This window comes from Pelecanus crispus, chromosome 1 (assembly GCF_030463565.1).
Source record: "Pelecanus crispus isolate bPelCri1 chromosome 1, bPelCri1.pri, whole genome shotgun sequence".
NCBI classification, from domain to species: domain Eukaryota; kingdom Metazoa; phylum Chordata; class Aves; order Pelecaniformes; family Pelecanidae; genus Pelecanus; species Pelecanus crispus.
The window spans coordinates 222,931,722-222,955,177 of NC_134643.1; the positions used below are offsets into that span (position 1 = coordinate 222,931,722).

Sequence of the window (23,456 nt, forward strand, 5' to 3'; positions counted from 1 at the left end):
GGCTGAAGCAATGTAATAGCAGCATGCCCAACAGTGCCATTAAACTGGTTAAAGATGAAATGGAAACGTGAATGCTTCTAGATCCTGGGACAAAAGAGAGCTTGTGGATGAGGCTTCAATATAACAGAATTGCTTGAGTGCTGGGCCTGACCTACCTGTTTCTTGTTGCCTTGCAGGGCTTTTACCCACGTGTTTACCTTTGGCCCGACATTTCGAGCAGAAAACTCGCAGAGTCGCCGGCACCTGTCGGAGTTCTATATGGTGGAGGCTGAACTATCCTTCACAGAAAGCCTCCAAGACATCATGCAGGTGGGCACTCCAAATGTTTATGTAGGACCAGTGCCAGAACTTCCTCCTCCTCCCTGAGCTGTGCTCCCTGCCCTCAACTGAGGTTGCAGCTCCTCTCACCCTGTGTGAGATGGGTAGAGGTTGCACAGGGACTTTCCAAGGATCAGGGTTTGCTCAGCAGAGGTAAGGTGACAGAGGGGTTTTGGGAGGGAAGATATAGGTGCCGACACAGCCCCCATCTGAATGGGAGGCTGTACAGTTGCTGTATTGTCAGGAAATGTGTAAATGTGCCTGACTGGTGCTAATGACAGTGGCACTCTCCCCTTCAAAACCTTCAGCATCTCTCCAGTGAATCTGAGCAGTATTTATGCAGTGTGTCCCTTGGTGTGCGCTCTGAAGAGCTCCTTGAAACCTGCATTGAAATCTCCAGCAGAAACAACAGTTCCTGGCAAACGCTGTTCACTGTGGCTTTAGCAGAAGACTGAAGTCCTTAGTCAGCTAGCTTTTGATTTTTCAGGATTGACCTCTCAGTTGCAGTTTAACCACGTGATGGGTGCTAATGCATCTTATGAGTCTCGGCATAAGCCAGCTTATGCCCAGTAGGACTTGTGAGTAAACATCCACACACGCTCTCATATATCAGATAAGCTCCTTGGAAAGCTGTTGGAGAAATAGCCTTAAAAAGAAAACGACCTGAGGCACTCGCTACAGATGTATAAAATAACATGCAGGTGGTGGTTTCTTCAGCCTGGATCATATACAGTCTGCTGAGTCAGTATGGCCTGACAGCAGAGCTGACATCTCTCCCTTGTGTGTGCTGCTTCTGCATCTTGGATGTCTGGATGGCACTGGGATGTGCGGAGTGACCTGTTGGGAATCTGTGTGCTCCATCATTGATAGCATCCTGCTTTTTCTTTTCTCTCTCCTTTTCTCCAGAACAACTTTGTGTATTCTTAGAGCACAGCATATGTGTATGTTTATGCCTTACTTCCTGACCACCCCACCCCCCCCCCGCCCCATTCCTCTAGGTAGTAGTCAGGAGCTGATTGAAATCTTCACTGCTTTTATCTAGTAAAATAAGCAGGGTCTTCTGTTAAGTGGTGTTTGAGCCCTTGAGCACAGTATGAACATATCTGTACTCTTGTGCCGAGAACCCTAATTTCTTGGCTTTTGAAGTACAGACAGCCAGTTCAGACAATTCAGAGAATTAGGTTTGAGAACTGTTCTGGAATGTGTAGCGCTTTTATTTGTAAGGAAAGGAGGAACTTCTCCTGTTGGCTTGGCTTTTGTTGTTGCTAAACATCTTGTGAAGCCTCAGCTTGTGCTCTCCTCTCTCACTTCTTCCCTCTGTCCCAAAGTCTTTGACAAGCATCTTTCCCTATAGGTAGAGACAGAAAGTCTCCTAGCAGCCATCGTTTTGCATTCCTTATAGCAAGTCTACATTGCAACATGCTTACTTTTGTGATGTTCTCATTTGCAGAAATGGAGTTCCTGTTTTGTTTATTTTTAAATTCTTGGGCAATCTCTCTTTGGAAAAAAAAAAAAAAAGAAAAAAACCCCAAAACCAAAACCTGACAGCTGCGCTGAAGCCTAAGTTAAGTTTCTTTTTCCCCGCATAACTGACCTAAATTCAGTGTTCTCTCATGTATCTGCCTGTTGGGCAGTTTGTCTGTTTGTCGTCATCTGCAAGTTCTTTGTTCGGTGCAAAACGCCCATTTGAAAGCCTTGGGGGCTCTTGGCCAGGGTTAGCATCTGAACTTTGTCCTCACATAAAGAACTGGATTGTTTAAAATTTATTTTTAAAATTGGTATTCAGCATTTGGACCGAATACCTCTAACTTCAGCAAGTTAGTGTGCTGGGAATGCTCAGCTTCTTCAGGGACATGTTGAAGTATTTGCTTATACACCATTAAAGAGCAGCCTTGCTACGAAGATGTACATGTTTACCATTCTCTGATGAGGCTTGAGATCTTTCTCTCAGCAAAAGCTCCAAAAGGAACATAACTTTCCTTACAAAATAAAAGCAAAAAGAAGATTTAATAAAAAAGTTACATGTATTTGGGGGCAACGGGCCTGAAATCTTAGTGCAATAGCCTTTTTTTCCTCACTGTAATTGCACAGAGTAATGCTCAGTTATTCCTAAATTAGTAGCACAGTTCTTGTGAAGTCTCATGCGTCTTGATCATGCAATCTAAATTACTTTTCTGTGCCAAAACGTGTTTTAGTGCTACAAAGAAGCTTAAACTCTCACAATACTGGTTTCACAATATTTTTCTGTGGAAAGTCCCATGTGCTCAGTGCAGTACTCTACCCTGCGTGGCTGGGTGATAGTATTACTACTTTAGTGTACCGGGTGTATGTAAGTGTATCTAAGGAGAGACGTCTGTGGCCTCTTTCCAGAATAGTCTAGTCAAGAAGTTGAGTCAAGTTGCCCCAAGGCGCTCTTCCTCCAAACTGGATGAGAAAGAGAGGGAGTTAGAAGAAGGGAAGGTCAGGTAAGACAGTGGAAGGGGTCAAATTTGTATGGAAGTGCCTGGACTCACTAGAGTCATTGCCCCTCCAGTCCCTGAACTGGAGCTCCAAGGTCTCCAGTCTCATCTGTCCTCTGAGGTGCCTGCTGCCACCCTCTCCCTTCAGTGCTGTCATGTAGCTGTATTTGTTAGGTCATTATCTTCTATTTCTTGTTCCGCTGTCTTGGCAGTGCAGTGGATTTAAAGGATCCCACTTCACTCATGATACTAATGGGGTCTCAAAGAAGCTACATGATGTAATAATTATTGAATTTCATCAAACACACATACAAAGCCATGCTAAAACCCCATTATTTAGGCTGTAAAGTTAGGAAATGCCAGAAGGAAGTTTTCCTGAGGGCATTTTTGGGAGTTTATGCATAGTGTTAGTCTTCCTTAACAAGATTGCATCCTAGCACCACTGTCTCTTGAAGAGATGGAGAATACATCTCTTTAAGATGGGGAATACAATTTAACACACAGTATTTGAGCTCTGTCCTGAGGGCAGAAGTATTGTCTTCCACTGGTTATGTACTTCATCAAAATTAATTTGCTGTCATTACAGCCCAGTGACACATGGAGCATTATTACCTCCGTTTTACAGAAGGCAATTCAGGCATGAGATGAAATCAACAGTAGCACTGATTTTGGGTGCCAGTTTCAGGGACCTTAGATCTTAAATGTGAGTGTGGTTTGATTTCCAGAATAGTTTGCACTCAGAGTACTTTCTGCCTTTAGTGCCAAGGCTAAGACAGTTGGGCAAATCTGACTGCATTCTCAAGGGAACAAACACTGGTAGTAACATGGGAAAGGTGTCTTCCAAGGGTCTTCCACAGCGCATTTTAGGGATATTGGGGTGTCTGCAGGGCTACAGGTTCCTTCTCTGGAGTGGCATCCAGCTGCCATAGCTGGGGCTCTTTCTGTTTCCTGACTTCCATCAGCATTTATTGTTCAGCTTTGATGGTCAGTGAAGCAGCGATCTGACAGACAAGAGTCTCCTTCCTTTCGTAACAGCAGCATCTCTCCAGAGTGGGTCCTGAGCGGTTGGTTATATAGCTGAGAGAGGAGACTTTATGACCAAGATCAGATGCAAACCTCCCCTCTCTGTGTGTGTATGTGCACACACGTACGGTGTGTGTGAGCGAGCATGAAGGCAAGAAATAATGGTCCACTTGGTGAATGTTTCATATGTAAATACCCTGTGATCTACACTGCATGCATATGCATGCCCCAGGTCTCATTCCCCATAATAAACAAAAATCCTACTGGCAGTTCTTGTGATTTTTCTGAAAGTGTCTTATGTAATAAAGATGATGATTTGAACTCTTCTTGTAGTGCACAGCACCTTCAGTTGCTGCTGCTGACGTTCACTGCTGTTTTGTTGATTTCCTCTGTTTCAACTCTGGTCATAATTTTATTCGGGAAGATGATAAGTTGCAGTATGAAAAGATCCGAGTTAAAATTAAACAATATAGTTGGGAGCTGCCTCTGATCAAAATGGGAGAGTTAACTGTTCAGTTCCATAGCAACACTGGGGAAGGCCAGGACTGATACTGCTGAACTTCTTTGAAAGGTGCAAATCAAGAGATAAAGGCTGGGAGGGCTGAGGGAGAAGGGAAAACTTTTACCAGTTTTTTTACCAGTTAGTTTTGGTAAAAGTTTTACCAAAAAAAAGTTTTACCAAAACTTTTACCAGTCCTCCTCGACTGCCCTACTACCAGCACAATTTCTACATTTTCATTATGAAACAACCAAATTAATGGGCTTTTGGGCACCGAGTCCCACTGCTGAGATGAGCTACTTGCTGTGATTCCCATGGCTTTTTCCCCTGTATAAGTCTCCTATCAAACATGTTTCTTACAGGATGCATTCAAACCAATCACTTGGCCTGTATCTCCAGCTCATGCATTCCCTCAAACCAGCAAGCCAGTGGTTATGCTTCTCCACTCATTTTTCATATAGCCTACTTTCTAGTCCATTGTATTACCTGCTTAAAGCCATAACTTCTGAGTTGGAGAGCTTTTTTTTTTTTTCTCCCCTTTTCTTTTTTCCCTCCACTGTTCGTGCCTAGTACGCATTTGGCATAAATAAAATTAGTGTGGAGGCCAATGCATGACCCACGTGTCTCTCTCTTTTGCCAGGATAAAACCTCAGTCTCAAACCTGGAAATATTTCTCAGATTGTTTTTTCCCATACCACCCACATCTTTTTTCCACAAGAGGAAGCTGCTTATGTTGAATGCTGTGGGAACCTAATTGTTACTTTATCGCACAGTGAGGAAAAAAGTGCTAATTAAACAACATGCTTTTCTGAAAACAGATGATACTTTCATTTTCTAGAAAGAGGAAGCTTAATGTAAAATCCCTTCGTCTCTGCCTGGTGAAACCAGATGAATTGCCAAGAAATTTTCTAATTTCATTTGCATAAGCCTTTTTCTAGCTACTTTGAAGAAAGTTCAAAGCTGACTGTTTGGTTATTTGCCACCCGGCAGCGGGAATGCTAGCTTTTCATTTCCTCTGTGTTTGAGTACCAGTAGGGGTAAAACTGTTCATCTGCATATGATAATGCTGTACCTTTATTTGGATCTTCCATTTTTAAACAGATGGGCCAAGATTGATGCAGGAGTCTGAAGGCTGAGTTTGGCTCCAGAGGAGTCAAAATGGGATGATTTACCAGCTTCTCTAGGCTGGTGGCATGCAGAGGTGGTTCTTCAGCGCAGAGCAGTGTTTCAGCAGTTTGGGACAGGTGATGAAGGATGTTCTTCTAAACATGGGAGTTTGAACAACATGCCTGAAATCTCATCTTGCCTATATCGGTAGCCCAGCTTCTTTTCTGTGCCTTTTGTTCCTCTTGCCTTGTAAGATCTGGTTCCTTGCAAGGCAGAGACCTGCTTCTTCCTCAGATCTGCTGACTGAATGAACGTCAGGTTCATATTTTGGCAGTTAGTCTCCCTTGGGCTTTGCGGTGTCAAGAGACTGCTACTCGCCGTGGTATCGTTGGTGGATACTTCGCTTCTCTCAACTCTGCAGTTAATGAAGCAGTTGTTATGCTCACAGAAAGAAAAACAGGAATGTGTCAGGACTTTCAGAGGTGTTTTTTGTTGGAAAAAAACTGGTCCTATCCCAGGCTGAGATGACATGCAGCCCAACTGCATTGCTCTGTTGCTTACAAAGGAGATGAGAATGAGGAGGGTGATTTTGAACAGGAATTGGGATCAGCAGTACTACACAGGTATCAGCTATCTGCTTTGTGCAGGCATGGGACTATGAGGAGTCATGGGAACTCTTAATCTGCGTGACAGCAAATGTCTTGGATGGTCTGTTTTGCTTAACCAAAAAAAAAAAAAACCTACATTTAAAATGGGTTGATCAAAATGCAGTGGCATCCCATGTGGGGTTTTTTTTGTTGTTGTTGTTTAGAACTAAAATGGCATTTTAATTTCTTCATGGGTGAAGTCCATTTTACTGGATAAGTATATCCAAATTGGATGTTAATGTCATTTGGCTAATCCACATTAGTTTAGGGAAATGAAACCACATCTTTTTTTAGTTTCTCAATCATCCCCGCATTGATGTGTTCTCCACTTCAGCTCTCTACTCATCTCTGTACATGTTCTCTTTGCTTTGCTCTTACCATGCAGAGTCTCTCTAGCTGGGATCTGTTTGATGGGCTGGCTCTACACAGTACACATTTATTCTCCTCTCCTTTAGTTCTGCCTCTTGTAACAACAAAGCAGAAAACCTGAATTGCTCATTACAGGAAAGGCACCTCACTAATAAATAATCTGAGACCCTTCACCACAAAGGGTTGTAACGTGTGTTTGTAGCTGACCAGGGCTGCTGCTTGCATATTTTAGCTGTGCTTTTTTCACTGGAGATACCTGACTGAAGGTACTGAGGCCATCAGCAAACAGTGAAGCCCTAAACCCATAGCAGAAACACAGATTCCGTTCCTTTTCAGCTACAGAGCAAGCTTGCTAATTAGGAGCCTTAGTGAGCTGGTACCCTCTTATGCAGTCTGACCATGCAGAAGGACAGAAGCTCCTTCTGTACCCTTTGGCTGATGTGTACCGTATTTTATTTATAGTCTGGAACATCTAAGCAGTGTTAATTTTTCATGGACTCTTGTTTTCTCTTAGGTTATGGAAGATCTTTTCAAGACAACGACACACACTGTGCTCTCCAAATGTCCTCATGATGTTGAGCTTTTTCATAAATACATAGCTCCTGGCCGGAAGGTAACAAATGTGACAGGAAAGAGCTGCAACACTTTCATGCATTTTGGGGACTCTTGTCAATAGGGAGGGGGTTTGTTTGGTTGGTTGGTTGGGTTTTTACTGTGCTGTCCTGTGTTTACAAACTCTGCAGAGCCAAAAGTCAGTCTGATCTTAAGTGATTGTTCAGGCCAACACAGGGAGGACACACAACTTTCTGTAGCTGTTAGCAAGTGTGGTAGAACTGTAGCTGTCATATCATCTAGCAGCTTCTGAATCCTCAGCTCCAAAAACCAGGTACCTTTTTAGCACTGAATGTCCAGGAGTGGATTTTGATCCATATCTCTACAGAGGGATCTGGACCCGCTGGACCGATGGGCCGAGGCCAATTGTATGAGGTTCAACAAGGCCAAGTGCTGGGTCCTGCACGTGGGTCACAACAACCCCATGCAACGCTGCAGGCTTGGGGAAGAGTGGCTGGAAAGCTGCCTGGCAGAAAAGGACCTGGGGGTGTTGGTTGACAGCTGGCTGAACATGAGCCAGCAGTGTGCCCAGGTGGCCAAGAAGGCCAACAGCATCCTGGCCTGTATCAGGAATGGTGTGGCCAGCAGGAGCAGGGAGGTGATTTTCCCCCTGTACTCAGCACTGGTGAGGCCGCACCTGGACTACTGTGTCCAGTTTTGGGCCCCTCAGTACAAGAAGGACATTGAGGTGCTGGAGCGTGTCCAGAGAAGGGCAACAAGGCTGGTGAAGGGTCTGGAGCACAGGCCTTATGAGGAGCGGCTGAGGGAACTGGGGTTGTTTAGCCTGGAGAAGAGGAGGCTGAGGGGAGACCTTATCGCTCTCTACAACTACCTGAAAGGAGGTTGTAGTGAGGTGGGGGTTGGTCTCTTCTGCCAAGTAACAAGTGATAGGACAAGAGGAAATGGGCCTCAGGTTGTGCCAGGGGAGGTTTAGATTGGATATGAGGAAAACTTTCTTCACGGAAGGGGTTGTGGGGCATTGGAACAGACTGGCCAAAGGAAGTGGTTGAGTCCCCATCCCTGGAGGTATTTAAAAGATGTGTAGATGTGGTGCTTAGGGACATGGTTTAGTGGTGGACTTGGCAGTGTTAGGTTTACGGTTGGACTCGATCTTAAGGGACTTCTCCAACCTAAATGATTCTATAATTCTATCTAGAGAACAGTGCGGACCTACAAATCAAAACTTAGAGGGAGGTAGCTTTTCTGAGTTTCCTCTGGGCCCCTGAACCTTTAAGAGTAGCTTTACATCTTTATTTTTTCTCATTTTGACCAAGGACAGGTTGGAACAAATGCTGAAGAACAAATTTGTGATGTAAGTACTTCTATTTCAAAATTATCTGGAAGAGGGCTTTTGGGGAAGGAGTTCCTATTTTGTATATGTTCTTTTTCTTTCCCGACTCAGTGTCTTCTGGGTTAGCATAATGTTTCCAAAAAAGCATGTGTTGCAGTTCCCTTTGTACTGTTTGCCAGTTGCCTGTCCATCTCCACATGAGACTGGCATCTGAATCTGCTGGCCTTTGGCTTTTGCTTCCCTGGACAAGATCCTCTTTCTGTCAGGATATCCTTCCAGCATGTACCTGTGCAGTGGTTTGCTCACTGTCTGGCTTGGGTTTGGCTTTGGTGCTCTGCCTTCCTTCACACTGCCACTCCAGTGGCTCCCTTTTTATGAAACTATTTTTTGATATTTAAAAATCCCAATTGGTTTTCTATTCCTGATTCTTGTGCAACTCCTTTTCCCAGTTCTCTGTGTGCTAAAGAACTGAAAGATTTTGGCTTCCCTCCTTGACCCCCAAGAATACCCCCTCTTCCCTACTCTTGCCTGTCTCTTCAAATAGTGGCATTCTCCATTTATCCCACAGAACGTTGTAGGGCTGCTCAGCCCAGCACTGGTTTTCCTCTTAAGCAGCTACAGCCACGCTTAGGCAACAGAATCATGATAGATCCTCCCTGTGCCTCGTGCCTGCTTAAGTGCCAAGGAAGACCTCAGTGAAGTCACTCTCTCCCCATTTCAGTCATTCCCTCCCTCTCTGTCTGTCTCTCTCTTCATCAACTGCTGGCAGATCTGGGACATTCCTGGCTTACACACATCAGTTACATGCGTTGAACCTGTGCCAGTGATATACCTCATTTTGACCGTGGCCTCACATAACCCGAATACATGGAGCAATATATTCCTTCCTGAGGTATTTCCTTCAGAAGCCTTCCCTGGATTAGTGAAACCTTGTAGCTGGGTGTAAGGAGCTCGTGCTCTTTAGGGAATTTGGTTTACAATTGGATTTAGCCAATGATATGGAGAGATGAAATTATTGTGATCAGGTTATTCTTTCTTCTCTCTGTCCACAACATTTGCTTGGTATGTGGAAAACTTGTCAGCAAAAGTATCTTCCGTTGAGTCTTGATTTCCAGTCATCAAACCTGCAGCATTTTTCACTGCGTTTTTTCTGTTTGCTCTGCCATGATGCTGTTCTTTTGTACTGGTGGAAGTCGCTGGTGGAATTCAGTGGAGAATCTGCTCTCAGATCTGTTGGAGGAGTAGAGAAACATTGCCGCAAATAAATCTCACGATTTTTACAAAGTAAAATGAAAATGTTTGAGTTACAAGCCCTTTGTACTCTGGGTTGTTATTTTTGCCTAACACCGTTCTGAACAGTGGAGCTATGTTGTTGGAGCTGTGCCGATGAGGGCACATTGTTTTCTTAAAAAAAAAAAATCCACAAATTTCTGTGAAGCAATTCTCTGCAGAGCTCACTTCTGACTGAAATGCAATATTGCAATAATGCAAAAGTGTCTTGAGAGCTTAGCACTTCCTGCCCTGCATGTAGCTGAAGCACAGGAAGACATAGGGTTCTTGCCATATAAAATGATTTTTGGTTTCTGTCCAAAGAAGCATTGCTGGGAAGTCTGACATCACAGCACAAATTGGCATGGTGGTGGGGAAATGCCTCCTTAATTTTCCAGTGTGGCACTTAGCCAGAAAACTTTCTTGTTGTTCCTTTCATAGTTATCTTAAAGACTTTTTTTTTTTCCTCTTGCAGAATTTCCTACAATGAAGCAGTGGAAATTTTGAAGCAAGCTTCTCAAACTTTCTCTTTCAAGCCAGAGGTAGGTAGTTGCCTGGTGGCTTGTCCCTGTGCCTGTTCGTGCACATAGCCAGCATGAACTTTGTAGATCTCATTTCTCTCTTTCTGATACCACAAGAGTTGTTACTTCGCATAGAGGTTATCTGCCTCCTGGGGTGTTTGCCCAGTTGTAACCCAGGTATAACTTTGCCCTTTGGGGTGAAATGGGAGCAATATAAGGAGCAAGTTCTGTAGCAGAAGAACATAGAACATTTGCAGGGAAGGAAGTGATGAGTTTGCTGTTGAAGGACCAAGGTTTTGGCAAAAGCAATTCTCTTTCCTGTGTGGGAGTAGTGCTGAGTGTGTTGTGGATTCAGTAGCAGTCATCTAAGGAGGGTTGCTGTAATAGTCCTCAAATAAAGGAATGGTATTAGGACAGCACCAAAAGTTTGACAAGGACTAATAAGCCAAAACCATGTCAAAATACCATGTAATCTCGATGTAGGTAAAGGGAATCCCTTGTCTTTCCAAAGTATAGATGTTGACTGGGAAAAAAACATATGCTAGTCTTTCTAACACTGTCAGATTATGGTTTTCTGAAAATCATATCTTGACCAATTTCAACCACACACACCAGTAGGGAGAGCGTTTGTGGTAGTGCTCATCTCATATGTATACTGATTAATCTCTATCTCATTCTGATGCTTTGAGGAAAATAAGTCTCTGGCTGAAGCCACCTTCATAGCCAGTTGGGTAGCTGTCTCATCTCTGTGTACAAGTGGGTGTAGAACCTCAAATCCTGTATCTGCACTACCTTGATCTGAGATAGCAAACTCAGGTTATTTTCGGATGAGGGCAGTCTGCAGAATACCTGTTCCCCTTCTGCTCCCCCGATTCTTTGCACATCCTATAAGGTCTGCTGGTCTCTGGTCAAAAGCCACAGAATTTATAACATTGCTGAAAGAAAGGAGAAATGAAGGACATTGCAGATGTCCAAGGTTTCTGGTAACAAAGAATTGATTGATAGGATACTGGGTTTTCTTAAATGAGAATTAATGTAGCATGTAACAGGACACAGCAGGGAAGAGAGCAGTCAACCTAGTAAAGCTGCTTTCTATATACCAAAGGTAGTACTCAAATAAGGATGGTTTGCTGGGTTGAGTAAGCTGATTTTGGATAGGTGCCTATTTCCCTTAAGCAATGCAGAGTGTGGTTTGGGTGTTTTTGTTTGTTTATTTCAGATTTTTTTTCTGATTTGATACCAGATGCTTGGGCTTGATGCAGGGGTGATCTGGCCCTGTTCTATGGAAGTTACACCATTTTATTTTCATTGTTTTGCTCTGCCTTAAAACTCGTGAAACTCTTGTCTGCTTAGCAAATTTTCCCAGTGGCCTGTGTGAGAAGTTGCTGTGCTTGGTTTCATGTTATTCAAAGCTGCACATCTCTTATATGCAGGGATTTTGCTGTGTCTCTTGCCACAGGCGAGATACACCAAAGCAGGATCCCAGGTCCCTTTTGCTGTCTTTACAGTGGGGCTGTGACCTCCAAACAGAACATGAAAAGTACCTGGTGAAGCACTGTGGTGAGGTTCCCGTGTTTGTGATTAACTACCCATACAACCTCAAACCTTTCTACATGCGGGACAATGAAGATGGACCTCAACACACAGTGAGTCCATTGGTCATACTTCCACCTTTGTTTTGGCTAGGTATGTGTCTTAGCCTACTGATAGACAGACAGACGAGGATAGTCTTCTGCTGGGCCTCCAGTCATAAGTCCAAGGTAAGACATGACCATCAGGTGATCTTGTTCAATCATTTTCCTGTTGTAGAAGAAATCCCCAAAGCAGGAATAACAGGAGGAGGATTCAGGAGTTGGGTAGCGTTAAGTTTTTGCTTAAGTCCTTTAAGACTGATTTGCCCTAGTTTATTTCGTTTCCTGATAGACTTCGGTACTCCTAGGTGAAATGCCTAAAATTGCATGGCTCCAAGCAGCCCATGATTCTCCTGTCATCCAAATCTACCATCTGTGTAATCCTCAAATAGCAGATGGACACAAGACGTAAACTCTTCCTCCACAAGTCTTATGCTTTGAAGGTGTGATTTCCCAATTGAACTGAGACAACCCGAAACATTGCTTCTGCTAAAAAGAGTGACTACCCGACTATGTGTCACTGTCGCTTCACTGGCATTAAATCTAGCAACAGTTCAGCTGTGAGATAAGAGAAGTAGCTCTACAAAATAAAACAGAGAAGAAAACCAGCCCAAACCTAACAGCATAGGTGATAACACTGGGATCCTAATACTTGGATCAGCACGTCAATGCCATTGATCCATTGGTATCATTACCACTAGAGCTGGCTTAAGGAATCGGCGCAGACAGGGTAAAGACAAGTTACAAGCATCAAAGCAGCTTAAACTGTAAGGGAATCAGGACTTTGGGAAACTTGCCCATGTGTCTTTGCCTCCTTGCAAGCTGCTGTTGGGTTCTTTATACTCTGCACAGGCTTGCCTACATGCACAGGTTGTCACCAGAGTAACCTGGTGGGATTCAGTTCACACCACCTGCTGTAGATGTCCTCAGTCTGGAACATCACTGCACTTGTTTAGGTTTTCTGTAGGCTTGCTGATTTTTATCACTATAAAGTTCCCTCCCAGCCTTCTGCTGACAGGGCACTTTTCAAGCATTTGCAAATGCTTACCTAAGTGTCCTGGACTCAATAAAAGAATTACAGTAGCTTTTCACAAACAGCCATCCAGTGTCAACTGCACTTCTGCTGTAGACTGTATGGCTACATGGCACGACTTATGTCACGTTTCTTTCTTTTAAGGTTGCAGCTGTTGATCTCCTCGTATCGGGAATAGGGGAGTTGTGTGGAGGCAGCTTGAGAGAGGAGCGACTACCCTTCCTTGAATCACGCTTGCAGAGGTATGGAAAACTCACAGTTGCCAGCAGACTAGCCTGACCAAGAGAGTGTGTCCTGGTTTTGGCTGGGATAGAGTTAGTTTTCTTCCTAGTAGCTGACATAGTGCTGTGTTTTGGATTTAGTTTGAGAATAACGTTGATAACACGCTGACGTTTTAGTTGTTGCGAAGTAGTGCTTACACTAGTTAAGGACTTTTTCATCTTCCCATGCTCTGCTAGCAAGGAGGTGCACAAGAAGCTGGGAAGAATCATAGCCAGGACAGCTGACCCAAACTGACCAAAGGGATATTCCACACCATGTGACACCATGCTCAGTACATAAACTGGGGGGAGTTGGCCAGGGGGGCAGCGATCACTGCTCGGGGACTAGCTGAGCATTGGTCGGTGGGTGGTGAGCAGTTGCATCACTTGTTTTTTTTTCCCCTGGGTTTTGTTTCTCTCTTTCTCATTGTTCTCCTTTTCATTACAATTTTTATTACTACTATTATTATTATTTCAACTATTAAACTGTTCTTATCTAAACCCACTAGTTTTCTTATTTTTGCCCTTCCGATTGTCTCCCCCATCCCACCGGGGGAGGGAGGGTAAGTGAACAGCTGTGTGGTGCTTGGTTGCCGACAGGGGCTAAACCACGACAGTGTTTCATTTCAGCAGCTCTCAGTGGTTGGCAAGACAGCGGAGAGGATGGGCAACTAACGCTATTTAAAAAAAGCCTATTTTTGTCTTTGAGATACCTGTTTATCTGAGTATGTGATTGCAAACTGATGAAGAAGTTCTTGTGCTTCTGTTGTAGGTATGGAAACTGCCTCTCTGTTTTAGCTCATCAGAGAAGAGTTTATTTTATGCTTGAAGGCCAGGGCAGCAGAACGCCTCAGCTCTGCTGGGACTGTCTGGAAGAGGGTCTTGTATGAGGCACTTGATCTTTGAGCCTTTTCTTTGCAGCTTTTGTGGCTGAGAGTGGATTGTGAAGGTGGAAGTTGTCACGTAGACAGAGCTTATATGTATTTGTCATCACATTGTGTAACTGAGGAACGGCAGTTTTGGTCAGAAGCTTCGCTAGCTGTGATGCAGCTGGCCTTAGTGGCGTCATTTAAGAGGATACAGTTCTTTGCTAACAGTTTGGTGGAAACCTTCACTGGAAGTGCCTGGGACCTGTGCTGAGTCATATGGCTCTTTCCCTGCTGCTTTGTTCTGGATCGTGTGACTTCGAGTAATTTTAGGCTAAATTCAGTGTCAGAATATCAGAGCTGCTGTTTAGTTAACAATAATTGACATTATGGATGGGGTAATTCTCCATAGACAATTACTCCCTGGATCCTGTCTGATTGTTCAAAAGAACCTTTCATAACTCAAGACAAGTCCATTTGGGCCAGTCGTACACTCATGCGAAGCAATTTTGGAGGAGGATTAATCCCAGAGTAACATCATTTGCACATTGGGAATGAATTTGTGGCTTAAATCAGCCACATGCTCACAGAGACATATCTAGTCAGTGGAGAAGCGCAAAATCCATTTCCATAATGAATCCAAAAGGCACAGGGCAATTAAAATCACCAGAACATTGGTTCTCAATTTGTGGCATAGGATGGTGTTATTCCCTGTGCTTCCTGTTATTCTCTGAATAGAGCTCTTCCAAAGCAGGCGTGCTTCAGCTGAAGCAAAGTACAGTGTTGCCTGCTGCACTTTTTCATTTGAAATTTTTGCTAGTGAGATCTAGAGTCCACAGCCCCTCAAGGTGTGAGGCTGCAGGAGTGGTCCTTGTGAAGGTTGAAGCCAGACTTTCTTGTTTGTCAGGAAAGTCATGGAAAGCATTTCAAGGTACAAATGGGGTGTATCTTCAGTGACCTTAAAGTACAGCTCTGCATTGAAGATGACGCCTCTTTTCACATGTTTTTCTTAATTTTGAGTACTCAGGATCTGATCTGCTGAGCCCAAATACTTTGTTAAGGCTTTTAAATTATACTTCCTGCAGACCCAGCATAACTAAGAGATAAAGAATGGGATTCTTGTCTCCGTATACACACTGCACACAGTAGTTCTCCAAGCCCTAGTCAGGGACAGCTGCAATGCACTGAAGATGAGAGAAGTGGTCTTTATTTGCCTACAGCTTTCTGTTTCTGTTCAGAGAAATGGGGAAAAAAATGCAACAATTTCACTCTGACTCTGCCAGGGCAGGAAAAGGGGAGAGGGCGCACTGGTGGCAATTAGAAAAGATGTATTTTATTTAGTAGTTTTACAGAATTTGGCACATGTTAATAAAGCTATGGGAGTTTGGTAGTTTTATGCACTACGGAAGGGGAGCTGCATGGCCACACGTGAAGAGATTTTGACTCACTCATAAATGAGGTTGGCTGCATGTCATTGTAAATTTAATATTTGGGCTTGTACTCTCCAAACATTCACAAGTAGTTTACTGATATGCTTAAAGTTAAGAATATGCACAAGTCTTTGCATGAAGCTGGGATCAACCCTGTATGTTGACAAAACAAACTTTACATTTTAAGAAGCATGTTAGGAATCTGCTCAAGATTGTCTGCCTATTACCAGAACTGACAGCCGCTCGTTGTGTATTCCCTTAATTTCCTGCCTTTCCTTGTTGGACTGAGTTTAGTCGTCAGACCCTCCCTTTTCTTGTAGCATTCTCTTCCAGGCAAGTGCTGCTTGTGTGGATCTCCTCTGTTCCTTTACTTACAAGGGGTTTTCTTTTTGTTCCACAGATTAGGACTCACAGATGCCTACCAATGGTAAGACACTATCTTGGTCTGCAGCTTACATTTCTTTTTTTGAGACTCTTTAAACAACTGTTTCATTTTTTTGATCCTGTTGTTGAGGGGATGTTTCTTGGCCCAGTTGCTCTGCCATCACTGCCAGTCTAAATGGAACAGCTAGTTCATTTAAACAAAGTTTAATCTAATGCTACTTAGTTTATCTTCCCAATTTGTCCACTCACAGCACAGGTCATTCCTTTCAGGATTGCATGAAGTGGATTAATTTACAACCCATCAATGATTTTTGATATTAAATCATTAAGCTGTTTTCCATGTTGTATAGATTCTGACCGCCATTGCATGAGATAAACAGGTTACAGAACCACAAACAATTTGTGACCTTTAACAGCTCTATGAATAACTCCCTTTGCAATCGACAGGGCAATTGGGTCGAAAAATCTTCCCTAACAAAGTGGTTGAAGCAATTAAAACTGTCCTGCTAAGGAGACAGAACAACCTTTGAATTAATGGTTTAGCCTATTAAAATGACAGAAGGATCTTAGTGTTCCTCTTGACAAGTGTTTCTTGGTATGTACTTTGTCACAGCTACTGAGAGGTGATAGTGTGAAGAATTTTAAATTTAGAAGAGTATATTCAAATACTCCGCAGTATTTGGAATGATCATTAGGGAGGCTGCCTTGAAAAAAAGCAGAGTAAGCGCAGGATTCTTCACTCTCCTCTTCCCACAACATGAAATCACTTGGGAACAGCCCAGTGCATGGCAGACCTTTACATCATCCATCTGCAAACAGGGTGAATGAACTGTCTTCCTTTATTGTTTGCATTTATGGGCTAGAATACACCATGTCACTGCATCTGAGGGAAGGATTATCCTGACCAAGGATGATCAGTTGTGTGGTTAGATGCTGAGATATAGCCTGAGGGAGTCTGGTGTTCAGTGGCAGAGCCTTCCAGCACTACTAAGATAGCTCAGCCCTGTCTTGTGCTTCCCTCAAGAGAGGAGATTAAGACATTGCCCATCAGCCATTTGCATTTTCATGTGATATGTAGCAATCACATTCTGGAAATTCTTTCTTCCTGTGATCTTGTTTTGGAGACTCTTTCCTCCTCTATTCCCTCTACTCCATCACAGACAATCTAACTTCCCAGCGAAGATTAAAACTGTTGTTACCCCCTGCCATAGCAGGCTCTGCTGTCCTAGGAAGGTGCAGGATAGGAGTAATCCTGGAAGCTTCTGGACTACAGTCCAGAATCTGCCAGAAAACAGGTAGGTGGTTTGCCAGCATCCATCTTTCAGTGGAGGTGGCAGGAGAGACTGAAATTAATCTCCTCCAATTTAGTGATTGAATTTAGTCTCCATAGCTGGCTCACAAACTCCTTGAAGAACAGTTGAGTCATTCCTTTTTAAATATAATATTTGCTGATTTTAGAACAGGCAGCTGTATGAGATATGGTCCCTTTTGAAATCCCTTATATTGGCGTATCTGTTTCTACCTGTTTTCTTCTCCCACCAAGCATGAGGATATTGTGCTTCAGGAGGGTCTTGTTTGTGGGAGAATCATGGGGCAAAGAGGTAACTGATGATCTGAAATACTGTTGTGCTTCTGCCCATTCCTACCTTTTAGAAAGTTTTTGGAAAAAAGTAGATAAAGGGACATGGTCAAAGTCCTCTGAATCTTCTTCAGTTCGCTACATCTTTCTGTTGTGCAGGTTTCTTTCCATAAAGAATATGAGTTGCAAAAGTATTTGGCTTGATTTTGCAGAGTTATTTTATCTTATTTTCACACTCCTTCCTTTGAACTGGAGATAGAAAAGAGTTCAGTGCTGTAGATGCTGATCTTGGCTAGACTTGGAGAGGTCTGTGGAAGTGAGGTGGGAAAGTCGGGCGATCAGAGTTTACTCTGGGAAGTCACTTGCTTTCTCTGTGACTGTGACCAGGGATTATCGAGTATATTGCCTTGTAAACAGGGGTCCTGATCCTGTTTGCAGCCTCCAGGTGCCAGCTTAGCATGAGCAGTAACAACGACGGTACTTTGTAATGAACAATGTGTCCCCACTACCATCAGCTTGAGCTGCATTTTGGACAGTCTTTCTACATGTAAGGCACCCATTTCCTCACTCTGATTGTCATCATGTGCATCAGTGGAGAAGATGGCCTCATACTGAACCCTTTACAGTCCAGGTACCTTTCTGATCTTCTGGGGTAACGCTGGTGAAAGTACCCAGTGGCAGGAGCAGGTGTTATCTGCTGTCTTAGAAAGGATACTACTATGTTGTCTTGGCCTTGTTCCTGCTCTAGATGGAGAAGATTGAGCTATGTTGGGCTCTGTAATTTCTAAATTTCTTTGAAGCTTGAATGCCAGAGTGTTCTGTTGGGTCCTTGTGTAGCAAGGTAGAAAGGAGGAGTTGGACTTAAGGAACAGCAGCACCAGTGAGCCACTTGCAATCCACAGCCACTGACAGCATTCATATCATCCTTTAACCTCCTTCAGAGCCCAGTGAACACAGGTAGCCCATCGGTCTCCTTGGCAGGCACCTGGTCCTATTGCTCCTGCTTTGGGGAGAAACCAGAGCGCTGTGCTGGGCTATACGGAGGCAGGGAGAAAGTCAGTGCTAAAGCCAGCCAAAATGTGCCCAAACCCCACTTGTATCAGTGGGAGTGTTTTAGATTCACCTCCCTGAATGCTGATTTTGTAGATTCCCAAAAAGTTGTAGCAGAGCAGAAACTGTCTGAAACGAAAAGACAATGTTTTAGCCGGTAACAGAACCTGGCAATGCTTTGCATGCTTATTTCCTGAAACATTCAAAAAAATGGTCTTTCAAATGTCATTTCACTAGCAGCTTTTCGTTACCCTCACTTTTTTCCCTTTTTTTTTTTAGTAGAATATTTAACTTCATGGACTGCAATATCTTTGTTCTTTCAGCCTTACTTTTTTCAAACTGGCTGCGGAGGCTTCAGTATAACAAGAGGGTTATACAAAAGATCGAGATTATATTTGTTTTGAAAGGAGACCGAAAAGAATACATTCTGCTTATGAATGGTCACTAAAAGAGCACTGATCTTCATAGTGCCTTGCTGTGCAACACAGGAGCTCATGATGATGATAAAAGGGTATAGATTTTTAAAAGGATGAAAGGAAATGCTCTTCTAACTTGGCACATAACAAGCTCCTGGAATTCATTGCCGGGGGATGTTGTTGCAGCACATACTTCAGTAAGATTCAAATCTCTGAAGAACTACCAGTCCTCCAGGTCCAGAACATGAGCTCCAGAGCTAGCTGGGGTCGCAGAAACTTATTTTCCCCATGGAATAATCATAGAATCATAGAATCATAGAATCATCTAGGTTGGAAAAGACCTTTAAGATCATCCAGTCCAACCATTAACCTACACTACCAAGCCCACTCTAGACTAATCAAGGGTAGACCAGACTAAACCATATCCCGAAGTGCCACATCTACCCGTTTTTTAAACGCCTCCAGGGATGGTGACTCCACCACCTCTCTGGGCAGCCTGTTCCAATGCCTGACCACCCTTTCCGTAAAGAAATTTTTCCTAATTTCCAGTCTAAACCTCCCCTGGCGCAGCTTAAGCCCATTTCCTCTTGTCCTATCGCTAACTACTTGGGAGAAGAGACCAACACCCACCTCACTACAACCTCCTTTCAGGTAGTTGTAGAGAGCGATAAGGTCTCCCCTCAGCCTCCTCTTTTCCAGGCTAAACAACCCCAGTTCCCTCAGCCGCTCCTCATAAGACTTGTTCTCCAGACCCTTCACCAGCTTCGTTGCCCTTCTCTGGACACGCTCCAGCACCTCAATGTCTTTCTTGTAGTGAGGGGCCCAAAACTGGACACAGTATTCCAGGTGCGGCCTCACCAGCGCCGAGTACAGGGGGCACATAATGTTGCGCAGTCCTCCAGTTGCCAATGGAGGGCTCAGCTCTCCTCTTAAGTGTGAGCTACTAGGAGAAATTGCTAGACTAGTTCATGACTGGTTTTGAGGTGAGAAGCATCCGATGTCTGGAGACCACTGAATGAAGGAAAACCTCAGGGAGCATTTTCCAGCCTAAAGGGAATTTTCTCTTCATCTGCAGGCAGTTACTTTTTCTTTCATCTGGGAAGAATGGAAAATTTCTCAATTTCTTTGCTGCTTCTAAGCACAGTCATCAGAAAGGATTCACAGGCTTGATCCTCAGCACGTTTAATTCAATTGACTTTTTCCATTAACTTTAATGGGTTTTGTTTCGCTCCTTTTGCCAAAATGGCTTCTTAGAGTGCTTTGAGATCTACAGATGAAAGCCCTGGATAAGCAAGAGTAGAATTTATTATTATTGTTCATCTGGAAGAAGCCGAGTTATTTCATCTCCTTTCAATGACTTTATAAACTCTGTTGCCAGCAAAAGGGGAGAAAAGATGCTAGGCTTCGTCTCAACTGTCTTTGCACAGGCTGAGATATGCTTACAGACGTCATCAGAAATGTTTGTGCTCTTATTTATATTACTAGTTGCAGCTAGAGTTGTCACCAGCTGGCTTGCCAGTTCTGCTCAGAACTACTGAGCTGGTACAGATTGATCTGCCAGGGCCAGCACCCATATCCCTCACATTTACGAGGTCTTTCCTATTTCACAAGTCACCACCCTCAGCACCAGATCTGCCCATCATCTTCCTTGCAAACCCTTGAAGAGCTGCTAAGTGAAGCTCCCCAGGGGCAGTTCCCAGTGTATTAGTGGAAACTCAAGTTCTTCTTAAGGCAGTCTGTATGAAGTGGATAGAGATGAAGACCACCATGCTGTTTGCACAGTCTTTCATATTCTGAGCATAATCTTCATCACAAGGTGTGGGGTGGATACAACTAAGCCTTAGCAAGCCAAGCTAACACCCAGCAGCACAGATAGAAAGCACGTGGGTCCCAGGGATCAGAAAACATACGTCCTGCTCTTGAGCCTGCTGTTCAACTTGCAGTATAGGCATAACTGCACTTTGTGTGTCAGTGCTAATAGGAAGAGGTAAGAAGTTCTATGATTCCATGAAGTTCTGCTTCTGGTTTTACTACTTGGGCAGTGGAGGGGAGGGGAGAAAACACTGGGGATAAAAACGTGAAGATTGAATTGAGTCTAATAAATGGCTTTGCAAATTTTTACTACTGTTAATGAACTGCAAGGAAAGATAATATTTCATGGTATAAAAGGCATACTGTCAAACTGAGTCTGCCAGGACAATCTCTTGCAGCTGTGGAATTTGTTGGGAGAGTATTTTTATTTTGCAAGTAGAGGTAATCAGTGGCGTTACTTTGGCTTCACTCTGTTAAAATGTAGTCTTCAAGCCAAGAAAATTCTGAAATCCAAGCAAATACACTTAAATATGTGTATATTTAAGCAAGTACACTTATATATATATAATGTATATTTTACATATTAATATAGATAAAAATATATATCTACACACAAATATACTTCTTCCTTGCAGTTCATTAACAGTAGTTAAAATTTGGGAAGCCATTTATTACAATCAATCCAATCTTCATTTTTTTTTTCACAGTGTTTTTCCCCCTCTATTCTACTGCCTAGGTAGTAAAACATATATATGCATTTATATTTAAGTGTACTTGATTTTTTTTTTTAAACTGGGATGATAAAATATTCATACACAAAGATTAGAAGCATGTAATACATCTGGAGTCACTCAATCCCTTACTAGTGCATTCATATAAAGAAGAATAACTTTGTGGCCTCAGCAAGCTCAGAAGTGGCCCCATAAATCAATAGAACCACTGAGATGTTTCTCACTCCTATTAAAATAAAACTGTTGGTGACAATTTATCGCTGCAAATATAGTTCCTGTGTATCACATCAGCTACAGTCCAGCTGGGAAGTGGGGAACTCTAAAGAACCACCATAATCTTGTTGACACCCATATATTAGGAATATCTGCTTCCAAATGTTTTCTGAGTTTTCTATGCACAACAGGTGCTGTTCTCGAAAATGAAATGTCCTGTTCAGATCTCATTTTTTGAGAAAATATGTCCAAGATTTTTTGCTGACTTACTGTGGAAATAAATGAATCTGTCTGTAAGAGTGATTGGGGAAAAAGTAACAAAAAGGTATCATAATCACCTTAAAAGGAAAAAAAAATCTGAAGGAATATTCAGGAGACAGCAAGACCTGTTCAGGCTTCTGGAGAAATTACTGGAAATGAAATGACTTAGACTATTGAAAAGAAGACAGAAAATGAAAGAATTTATTGTAGGGCGGATTCCAGCACCAGCATTGCAAGGACTAAACAAACCTAAGCAGGCAACTCCATCTCCAACAGCGGCAATGTTTCGTGCTTCTGTAGGAACCTGGGTTTGTGCCTCTGCTAGGAATATTTTAGACATTAAAACTTACAAAGATGTTTTCAATATGAGCAGAGCTATGATGTTAAAGCTGTTCTTCATACCCAAATGAGTTCTTGCTCCCAAACCAAACAGGCTCTAGCATATTGGCAAAGCATAGCTATGCTGGTTTAAATGCATTTGCGTTTGGGGTTTCTGCTTATACAGCTCTGCCTGTCAGGGAGCCACACCTCTTCACACCCCTGACCAACGGCGGTTGTGTTGGCAGAAATCCACAGTGGTTAGGGTCAAAGGGAAGTAATTAAGATGGAAAGCAAAACCCTAGATAAAAAGCTCTCTGTAACTACATCAGCATAACTGTGCTGCAAATGTAACTGTCTGTTTAAATTACAGGTATCTAGACCTCCGAAAATTCGGCTCAGTTCCTCATGGAGGCTTCGGAATGGGGTTTGAACGCTACCTGCAGTGCATCTTGGGAGTTGACAATATCAAAGATGTTATTCCTTTCCCCAGGTTTTCTCACTCCTGTCTCCTGTAGCTCAGCAGTTGACTCGCACGGAGCAAGCTGCTGGTGTAACTATATATATATAAAATAAATTAGGATATGACTAAGTGTGTTTTAGTAGGAAATCAATATAATTTTTATATCAGTGAAACTCTTGGTAAATTTAATACTGGCTTATTGAAAATAATGTATGTTCTGGTGAGATTATGGAAGCATGCTTGCAGTTAATTTGATAGTGGTTCATGTCTTCAGTGCACTTCAGGAGTATTAATAAATCACACTTAACTAAAGGGTTAAGATTCTCGTGAGACTAGTACAAGCCATGGAAGTACTGAATAAGTGTTGTTGGGAGGTAGTGGGGGTTTTATGTGAAATATTAATAAGGAGGTGTGACCTAAAATGGCCTGGGAGCCAGAACTGCTGTGAGACTTTAATAGGCTTTAATTAAATGCCTGCACAGTGCTTTGAAGAGTGAGTGTTCCAAAATTGTGAAGTATTGTCATGGCTGTGATGCACTTGCTGTTACGAAATGGCTACTGTAAAGCATGATTCTCCCCACCCCGAGTTAAAAGCAAATATTGTTTACCTTGGAAAAATCAGCCAAATCTAGCAAGGAAAAATGTCGTATTGGAACTGCTGGAGCGAATTAGGTGATGATGTTTGATTTTGTGAACCATCAATAAAGGCGTAGGTTGTTTTGTAACTCTGTATGGTTTCTTCTGTTATAAAACTGTAGCGCTCAGCATCATAGTGTTTTCTTGAGGGTCTTTGGTAGATGTTTCCTTTTCTGTATACCCAATTAGTTGCACAACTTCTGCAGGAAGTTTTCTGTCTCCAAGAGAGCACATGTTCATAGCAGAAGGAAGTGTTCA

At 43.0% G+C, this 23,456-nt stretch overlaps 1 protein-coding gene across 6 annotated transcripts in view; it reads left to right on the forward strand.

The window, feature by feature from the left end:
• The window catches only part of NARS2 (asparaginyl-tRNA synthetase 2, mitochondrial), a 56,114-nt gene extending 32,911 nt beyond the window's left edge, over positions 1-23,203 (forward strand). For 2 of the 6 annotated variants that reach the window (XM_075711744.1, XM_075711758.1), the window contains 8 exons: positions 177-309; positions 6,937-7,035; positions 8,309-8,346; positions 10,070-10,136; positions 11,624-11,761; positions 12,924-13,021; positions 15,736-15,762; positions 22,473-23,203. In XM_075711744.1, the coding sequence (XP_075567859.1) occupies positions 177-309; positions 6,937-7,035; positions 8,309-8,346; positions 10,070-10,136; positions 11,624-11,761; positions 12,924-13,021; positions 15,736-15,762; positions 22,473-22,617 (745 nt within the window). In that variant the 3' untranslated portion in view covers positions 22,618-23,203. Of the gene's footprint in view, positions 1-173; positions 310-6,936; positions 7,045-8,308; positions 8,347-10,069; positions 10,137-11,548; positions 11,762-12,923; positions 13,022-15,735; positions 15,763-22,472 lie in introns of all 6 variants that reach the window. The other 4 variants (XM_075711743.1, XM_075711748.1, XM_075711742.1 and 1 more) reach the window with 4 other exon arrangements.
• The last annotated feature ends 253 nt before the right edge of the window (positions 23,204-23,456 follow it).